The sequence below is a fragment of the Anthonomus grandis genome, chromosome 12, assembly GCF_022605725.1.
Source record: "Anthonomus grandis grandis chromosome 12, icAntGran1.3, whole genome shotgun sequence".
Lineage (NCBI taxonomy): Eukaryota > Metazoa > Arthropoda > Insecta > Coleoptera > Curculionidae > Anthonomus > Anthonomus grandis.
In genome coordinates, this window is record NC_065557.1 from 521,929 (window position 1) to 531,785 (window position 9,857).

General features: G+C 34.2%; 1 protein-coding gene across 2 annotated transcripts in view; it reads left to right on the forward strand.

Annotated features, from left to right (window-relative positions):
* Positions 1-9,639, forward strand: part of LOC126743349 (protein C-ets-1) — a 160,330-nt gene extending 150,691 nt beyond the window's left edge. For both annotated transcript variants that reach the window (XM_050450388.1, XM_050450389.1), the window contains 5 exons: positions 872-1,135; positions 1,198-1,491; positions 4,656-4,774; positions 4,834-4,991; positions 8,626-9,639. In XM_050450388.1, the coding sequence (XP_050306345.1) occupies positions 872-1,135; positions 1,198-1,491; positions 4,656-4,774; positions 4,834-4,991; positions 8,626-8,689 (899 nt within the window). In that variant the 3' untranslated portion in view covers positions 8,690-9,639. The remainder of the gene's footprint in view (positions 1-871; positions 1,136-1,197; positions 1,492-4,655; positions 4,775-4,833; positions 4,992-8,625) is intronic.
* The last annotated feature ends 218 nt before the right edge of the window (positions 9,640-9,857 follow it).

A 9,857-nucleotide genomic window follows, 5' to 3' on the forward strand; every position in this document is an offset into this window, starting at 1 on the left:
ATTAGTAATTACAACATTTTAACCACTATAACCTAAGATTTTTGTTTGCTAATAAAGGACTAATTATTTTATTACTTATAGGCAGTCCAATAAGAAAAATGTCAATATCTTGATTCTTAGTCAATGGATTTTAATCAGATGTTCAGGCTTAAACTGAAGAATACTTGCACGATTCATATCATTAATGATCTTTTTAAAGTATGTTCTTAAAGATGATTTTGCCTTATCTAATTTACCACCAATGGATCTAAAAATACCCTCTTTTTTAAATTAACTTCCCACAAATTCCGAAATATGCAATATTGTACCAGAATTAATTTATAACATAAAGAGAGAACAAAAATAAGTAAGGTTCAAAAAAATTGCTTCAATTGAATTTTTTTTTTGTCTCTTTTAAATATGGATAATTTTTCTTAAAATTACAGTTAACTGTGTTTAGTAGCTTTTAATTTTAAAGATTTTCCCTCCTAAATAAGTAAAAATTTTTTATAAAATTATTTGAAATGCTTAATGTTTTCTCTGAGTTAAGTCTCGAACTCTTGCAACTAAAGATCATCAAAAGGTTATTAAATAACAAATTTAAGGTAAATTTTAAATTTTCAGCTCTTACATAGACTGAATTAGAGTTGTTGTTAAAGTATATATTATTTAATTAGGTGTTCCATACGCATCAGTATGGTATTTCATGTGTATTAACCATCTTTACATTGAAGTATTTTTACTAAGTATTAATTATGTCATGTCATGTGAGATTATAATAAAACAAATTATATTAAATAAATTATAACTAATTATATTTTGCACGAACGATAGAGGGCAAAAGTAGGCTTTGACTTTGAAATTGCTTCTCAATTTTATTGGTTGGTTTTAGGTGCTGGCCGATACAGCGACACACCGTACACGGACACCTACGGTAGTCCGTACCAAGAAGGGTCACCGTACCAAACGGTCCCTAGCGGTGGTTCCAGCGGGTCAGAGCAATGGGGTCACACGCCGAACCACGATTTGTCCTCGATGGGAGGACACCCCCCGCCTCCCTCTCACCAACCGGACACCAAACCCACCATGCTCCAGAACGGAATGATCGCCGGCTATCCTAGTAATCCCCCCGGTACGGGAGGACACTGTTTTACCGGTAAGTAGACTTTTCTTTTAAGAAAAATAGAGTCTCCGAGTAACAGGATGGTTCTGGTTCAGGTGCGGGCAGGTACAACGACGGTTACAGCGACATTTACGGGTCACCCTACGACACCTCCACCTCGTTCCAGACGGTGCCGAGCGGTGGCGCTGGTGGTGGCGGGAACGCGGGTAACGACCAGTGGTCGCACCACGAACTGTTGGCCCACCACCATCCCACCCATCCCGCTTTTTTGACCTCGGGATTGGTGCGGGACGGACTGACCGGGATCGGTCAGGACACGAAGCCGATGATCCAGAACGGGATGATCGCCGGGTATCCGAGCAATTCTAGTGCCGGACCCTGTTTTCAAGGTGAGTCCGGTTCCAAGGATTTTTTTTTGTTTTTTAAGGTTAGTTTGGATGAATCAGTTGTTGATCCGAGGACGAGATAATCACTTACCCATGTATGAAACTTGTATGGTGATAGTCGGAATCGTATGTCGGCCATCTTGCTTGGCAAAATTGACAGTTGTTGACATTGATTGATAGAACATCATTTGTAATTGTCATACCATTTGAGTTTGTTTTTCATTTTAATGAATGCAAGCGTGGATTGAGTTTGCTATTTGTTTTATAAGGATGTTATTTTAAATTCATGACGTTTTTTCTAAAAAGTTCCCTTTCAATATTGGGTGAAATGTTTTAATCGATTTGCGGCAAGCAATTCCAGGTTTCTGGTAAGAAAATCTGATTTTATTTATGTTTTTGTATTGTCAATCTTTAGTCTTTAAATAAAATCAAGTTCAGTTGATTTCAATGAAGCAGTTTCACTTAAAAAGTATTTCATTTTTAACTTGATTTATTATAAATACATATTACAAAATGTCTGGCCTCTATTTTCTTTTCCACATTTAAAAAGTTGATTAAAATAAGTATTTAAGAGTATTTAGTCCCCATTACGAGGAAAACATGGAAAGAGATATGCAATGTAAATTTTATTAAGACTTTGAGCTATAGAATTTCTTCCTATCAGTTCTCTTCAACAAATTTTAATAACGCTGATACTACTGATACTGCTGGCTTTACACTACAATACATATTTATTTATTTATTTATTTTTTTTTAATGAATCATTAAGTGAGTTTATTTATAGGGTTTGTACTGCCTATTTTCTTATTTTATTTCATGCTCGTATTATACAACTTCCTGTATTCACTTAGACGAGACATAGGTATAGACACTAAGAAAGCTGAGCACCCAGAATGGATGTTTTTTTGAATGAATGAAACCTGGAATTGCTGCAGATCAATTAAAACATTGCATTGTCAACCCACACTTACAGCATTCGTTGAAATGAAAAACAAACCCCAATGACAAATGATATATGTTCTATAAGTCAAAGCAAGATGGCCGACATACTATTCCGATTTTCACCATACAAGCATCCCTCTCTGTATTTAACCTTTGACACATTGACGTTTGCACTTTAGATAATTAGAGGTTAGGTTATTTGACAACTGTGACATTTCCCCTTGTCAATATCCTAAAGCTGAGTTCACAGACTACTTTTTACGTTTCATTTTGCTAACGTAATTTAGTTGTGTGGTTTATTTATTTAGTAATATTATTTCATGATTTAGGTTCGGGGCCATATTAAGGCAAGATTTGGGTATCTTAAATTAAGTATTTCTGACAATAAAAAGACGTTTATTATTATTATTATTATTATTATTATTATTAATATCAATATTGAGGGTCTCAATTTTTTTATCGTGTCGTACAGTGAAATACTATTGCTGTGAGTGTATTGCCAAGAAGATAACAATTTAACTGGGTAATTCAAATTAATATATACCTACTTTATGATCCTTCAGAAAATTTTGTTTTTTGTCCTCTGAATATTTTGATATATTTAATACTTTTTAGTCGAGGTTGACCGATTTTCCTAAAAAAAAAAAGGCCCAATAAATGTGCTAATTTTGGCCCGATTTTGATGAAATTTGGTCTAATGGAGAAAAAAAAAAGATAACAATAATAATAATTCGTTTATTAGGACCAACAATATTAACCAAAAATACAGAAATTTCAATGCAATATGTCCTAAAAGGCTCCTCAGACACCTTACAATAGAAGTGTTGTAAGGCACTGCTTAAGCCCAAACACAAATAAACTTTTACATTTTGAAATATTTAGAATCTAAGGTAATCATTACAAAATAAGGTAGAGTAACAAAATTGAAATAAACATAATTAAAAATAAATGCAAAATACAAAAATACACAATGGCCAAAGTAAACACATAATTTAAAATCATAGAACCATAAAATACTTAGAATAAGTTTAAAATGTAAAACAGAAATACAGAGATAAAAATAGAAACACAAAGCAAAAACACAAGAAATCAAAAAAAAAAATACAATAACTAAACACATAATTTAAAAACCGTTTTTCAAGAGATCACAGCTATTTAGGAGATCCAGTTAGACAAGTTTACCCCTATAATTCAGTTAGAGCCTATTTGTTCAACAATCAGAATTTGTTTAAGTCGTTTTTTAAAGTTCAACAGCGAAGTGTTTGAAAATGACGGTGAAAATAGGTTTATAGTTTTAGCCGCACAATATGAAAATGATCTTTTAAATATTTCTCTTCGATGTCTAGGTATGGACACTTTATCATTAAAACGCAAAGGTCGATTACAAGCATCAATTCTAAATTCAAGTTTCTCAAAAAGATATCCTGGTTTTTTTTGTTTTAAGAATTTTAAAGCAAAATGTATTCATGTGTAGTTTTCTACGATTGTACATGTTAAGCCATTTTGATTTACGTAAAAACGGTGAAATGTGTTCGTGTCTACGGACGCCATAAATTAAACGTAAACATGAATTTTGTACTTTTTGAATCCTTCTAGATTCAAAACTATCAAGACAAGGCCCATAAATAATTGAAATTGCTTAGCACTAACGAATCAAATAGCAATAATTTAATATCTTTTTGTAAAAAATGACGACTAGAATAAATAAGACGGAGAGTTGAATAAGCTTTTTTCAATTTTGAAGTTATATGTTCCCGAAACCGCAAATCACTATCTATTTCCAATCCCAAACTCTTGGCATGTTTTACACAAGGTATATTCACATTGTCAATTTTATGACTTAGGCGCTCCTGGGCAACTTTTTTTGACACTTCATTACCAAAAATAATAAAATTTGATTCGGCAGGATTCATTTTTAAATTATGATCAGCGGAGGTTTGACAAACTCTCTGAAGGTTTATATTCTCGTTAGCAATGTCGACTTCACTTATATTAAAAGAATAGTAGAGCTGAGTATCATCAGCGTAAAGATGGTAATTGCAAAACTGAAGACTTTCAATAAAATTACAAGTATAAATTGTATAAAGGAGAGGACGCAATATGATTCCTTGTGGTACCCCAGCAATAACCTTATATATATTCCGTAAAACCCAAAGGCATTTTCCCTTTATTCCAAAAACCATTTTTGCACTAAACCTTGACCAAAGTTCCATTTTCTATTTAAGGTTCCGGTCCGATTCAACTGTGGCAGTTCCTCCTGGAATTATTGACGGACAAATCGTGCCAGGCCTTCATCTCCTGGACCGGAGACGGTTGGGAGTTCAAGTTAACCGATCCAGACGAGGTATAACCGATCCCATTTTATATAAAAGTTCTTTTACTCACTTAAATGTTTTAATGCAGGTGGCAAGGAGATGGGGCATACGAAAGAACAAACCGAAAATGAACTACGAGAAATTGTCCAGGGGATTACGTTACTATTACGACAAGAACATCATCCACAAGACTGCCGGCAAACGATACGTTTATAGATTCGTGTGCGACTTACAGACGTTGCTAGGGTAAGTTTGACACTGTTGACAGGTGGCACAATTAAGTTTATTGTGCATTAATATTGACAATCAATTCATCAGGTCTTATTTTCACGATTATCGGAAAATTTATAGGCATCTGATAAAAATCAGAAAGTCAGTAAACTGTATTACAATGAGCGCTTAGATTCGTACGGTAACAGTCAGAAGGAAAGTTGGTTAATCATTAACGAATGCAGGCAGTCTTCTCGTCGGTATTGCTTTTTTTTTCTAATATTGCTGAGAAGTTACTGGAAGCAGTTCCCAGTGACGGCGATCCATTGCAGTATCTTAATTAGAATGCTATCAACCAATCATTCTTTTTCCACCCTGTAGATGCCACCGAGGTCCTTGAAACAATTCAGTGCTTGAGGAATTATAGATCTTCGGGTTCCGATGGTATCTCTTCACGTCTGCTGTCACTTCTGCCTGCGAGCGCTTTAGGTGCTTTGGTTTGGGAATCAATCAGGGGTTCCCATCCTATTTAAAGGAAGCTATGATTCATCGCTCTTCATAAAGGTAGTAGCTTGGACCGACCCTCTAACTTCCGTCCCATATCAATTTTGTCAACCCTCTCCAAGGTTCTTGAGCGGCTTGCAAAAAAGAAAATTGTCTCTTTTTTGGCCAAATACAATGTGCTGTCCCCTAATCAGTATGGATTTTAGTCATCTAAGGGCACGCGGGATGCCATTTTCAGATTCTTGGAGAGTGTGTAACTATCTATGAATTCCAGGGAGGCTGCAGCAGCGGTGTTCTGTGATCTGTCTAAGGCCTTCAATTGTGTGGATCATGGAATACTGCTGTCAAAGCTTGATTTTTACGGATTTAGGGGAGTGGCTTTGGGGTGATTGAAGTCATACCTGTCTGGTTGCATCTGAATTTTCGTCAGTGATAGCACATCTTAAACGTGGTGTACCTCAAGGGTCAGTGTTAGGTCCTAGTTTATTTTTATTATACGTTAATGACTTAAGCTCTCTATCACTGCATGGACTAGTGGTTCAGTTTGCCGATGATACTACAATTCTGTGTCATAACAAAGTAGTCAGATCTCTCATAGTAGAGGACCTTCACAAAATTAAAGAGTGGTGCATCTGCAATCAGCTTGTATTCAATGTTGATAAGACTTTTGTTCTGGGTTTTAAGTGTAATGTAGAGGGTTTTTTGTTTGAGCAGATCCCACTACATGGTAGGAATTATTGTCGATTTCTCAGCCTCTTCATTGATGAGAGTTTAAGGTTTGACAACCACGTTTTGGGCCTCGCTGTTAAACTTTCTTCTGGTTGTTTTGCAGTCAGGATGGCCAGGCATGAGTTGGGGGGGTTGTTTGCTCGTTCAGTTTATTTCGCCTTAATAGACTCTCATGTCAGTTATGGGTTGCCATTTTGGGGTTTGTGCTCCAAGGGACTCCTTAACATATTTTTTACTATTCAAAAAAAAGCATTAAGGTATCTGTGTGGTGTTGGTTTGATGAGAGTCTCTTGTAAACCTCTTTTTGTAGCTGAAAGAATTTTAACAGTTTTCTCACTTTTTGTACTGCAACACTCATACATAAGTCCGTAAGTCCATCATCCTGCACCAGTCATAATACTCGTCAAGTGGGCAACTTATCTCTTCCAATCCCCACCTCCTCACTTACGAGAAACTTTCTTATATTTATTAGTCGTAAAATATTTAATCATGTTCCTTTTTCGATTTCGAGAACTGTCCTTCCTTTCAGGTCCTTTTTTGCAGTGGGATAAAGAAAAAAGTCGTTCGGTGCTAAATCGGTAACGATTAGACAGCCAGCTGTGTTTATCGTTTCTTCACGAAGCGCAGTAAGTAACAGGCGCTCCTGGACTGCCTTCCAGTTCACAGCTCTCTCTACCTTTTCGGAAGGCAGCGTGCCACTGGAAACACGTGGATTTTTTCATGCAAGCTTCACCGTACACATTCTTTAAGTCACGAGGTTTTTTGTTCGATTTCACCAAAAATTTAATCGCGTAACATTGTTCTCGATATCCAGACATTGTAAATACATATTAGAGGCGACTTTCATACACGTCTTCTTCGCAATGTCACTACTTGAGCACTAATGATCAGATCGCTACCAAATTTGTACTGTAAATAGGTATTAGTATATTGTTTCATGCCATGACCACGAGATCGCCCCACCTGTATTACACAGCTGCTCGTGGCGAGAGTCTGAGTCTTTATTGGACAGCCCTCGTAAATTCTAGGAATAGGAAGCTTTTAGCACAAGTTTGTAAACTTAGCAAAAAAAAGTATATTTTGACTTGACTTTGACTTCTTTCAGGCTTTTTAAACTTGGAATAAATCACTAATTTAGATAGAAGTTACTTCCAAGCAGTTAACTTATTGAATCCTTTTAATTAATTAGACAGTCTTATTCCAGTCTCTTGAATTATTTAAAAACTTATTACAGGCCTTTGAAGCAGTCACTTTAAACATTTAAAGTGAAAAGTGAATGTAGGGACCTTGGTGTGTACTTACATGCAGTCAAACTTTAAATTTAACCAGCACTATGAAGCTATTGTCAATAAAACATATAAAGTTCTTGGATTTGAATTTAGAAACACTAAAAACTTTAAACAAATAAAATCAATCATAATGTTATACAATACATTGGTTAGACCCCATTTAGAATATGCCTCTGTTATTTGGTCACCACAGTCATTCATTGGTGAATATTGATATGATTGAAAAAGTGCAAAAGAGGTTTTTAAAGTATCTATACTTAAGAACTCATAATACCTGTCCCTATATGATTTCTTATGAAAGTATGCTGACTGAATTTAGTATGGTTAGACTAAGTATTAGACGAAGTTTAAATGATATACTATTTATATATAATATTGTCAACAATTTAAAGTATAACAAATGATTCTTAATTAAAAACATAACTTTTGTGGTTCCTAAAGTAAACTTAAGAATAAGAAATAGAAAGCTGTTCCAATGTTTAACTCCAAGTAGTTCACCTATAAATCGAATGATGTACTAAAGTAATGAATATATACAAAAATGTGATATAGATTTCTTTAATAGTTCTGTAGCACAAATTAGATCTGTGATTTTAGGTAGTTTAAAGTATAAGTAGTACACATATTTGTTTTAGAACCTGCTATATTATGTATTTGTATGTTTTTAATATTTTTTTATATTGTTAATTTGTTTAGTTAGTATATTTTAGTTGTAGTCTTTCTTTTTCTCGCCTTTACTGGCTTAGTAAGCACTCTTAACATGTAATTACATTTCCAATGTATTTGTGAGAGTGTAATAAATAAATAAATAAACAAAAAATTACTTCCAAGCACTTACACATAATAGTCCATACTTGCATTGTCCATACTTAAACATTCAGTTATTCAAAACTCCCGACATGTTTCGGACACAGTGGTGTCCATCATCAGGAGATAAAAGATTGGTATTAGATATACGCCCCAGGGTTTGATTCTGTGTCAAAAAACCTTCTTGAGGGAGACTGCAGGATTTTCACTTTATCTTAATACAGATTTTACTTTTAACTAATCTCATCAAAACCCACGCAACTAATTTGTGAAAATGGTTTTATAAAAATGATATTCTGTAATGACTGGTAATTTAAAACTGTGTTATTTGTTTGTTGTAGGTACAGTCCGGAGCAGTTACACGCCATGGTGGATCTCAAACCAGAAAAGAAGGACGACGACTGAACCGCCTCAAAATCCCAAAACGACCGGACAATAATAAACAAACAAACAACTCGCTCGGCTTAAATATGCAATTGAATCGGTGCCTAAAGTCTTAAATTTTGTTTATATTTTTTATTAGCAATAAATCCGTTGTGTACCTTATGCCTTAAGGTCGAAATTGCTGGGTGCGGGTCACTAAAATGTGATTTTTCTACCAAAAAAAAAAACAGATTTTCGTGTCACTTAATAAAGAAACGGATTTAACTACTTAATGAATTACGTGACACGAAAACTCATTATTTTGCACAATTTCGAGGACGCGGCGTCAAATTTCAAAAGTTCGCGTCGTTTGACCGGCTGTCCGTATACACCAAATAAATAAATAAATAAATATATTTTTTAATAGTTTTTAAGTCAAACTCAAGTGCAAAAAAAAATCGAACAACTAACTGATCGAAGCCAATTCGTGTAAATATAAATGTTAATTGTGATAAGGAGATAATAATGTTTATATTAAATTTATTGGACTTTTTTGGGGGCTATAGGTTGACCCTGTCCCCCCGTTAAGTATTTTATTTTTTTTTTTTATATATCGAACGTCTTTCCTGTTAAATAGGATTTTATTAGTTAAGTAATTCCTCTTTGGTTGATCGGCCCGCAGTTGAAACAAAAAAAAAAGAAACCTGTTTTAGACCATAAGTATTCTCTTCTTACCCCCTCCCTTCTGTTAACTCGTGAGTTAATTAAGTTTATTTTTTATATAACTCGTGGTCTCAGTCTATAGGTTTTAAATTAAGTTATTTTTTAAATAGAGATACAACAAACAAACAATAGCGCGTTATAATATATGGTGTTCTCGTTTAAGGGGATTTTACTTGTATTTTTGTTTGTTGTATTATTCCTACATTATTATATAAACTATTGTATTAAAAAAATTAAAAAGTGTTTCAATAAAATACTTATATTGGTTATTTTGCAGTTTATTATTGAAGTCATTTATATAAACGGTCCTGCAGTTATACAGTGATTTTACAGACTTAGTGGTTGTTACCTTATCCGCCTTAAATTGATAAATTATTTATTACAGCAGTGATTTTTTATTAATTGAGTTAAATCTATACCACCATGTAGTAAACACGTAAAAGATCAGTCGTCGTGTCGCCATCTATTGGCAAAAAAGTAAATGCAT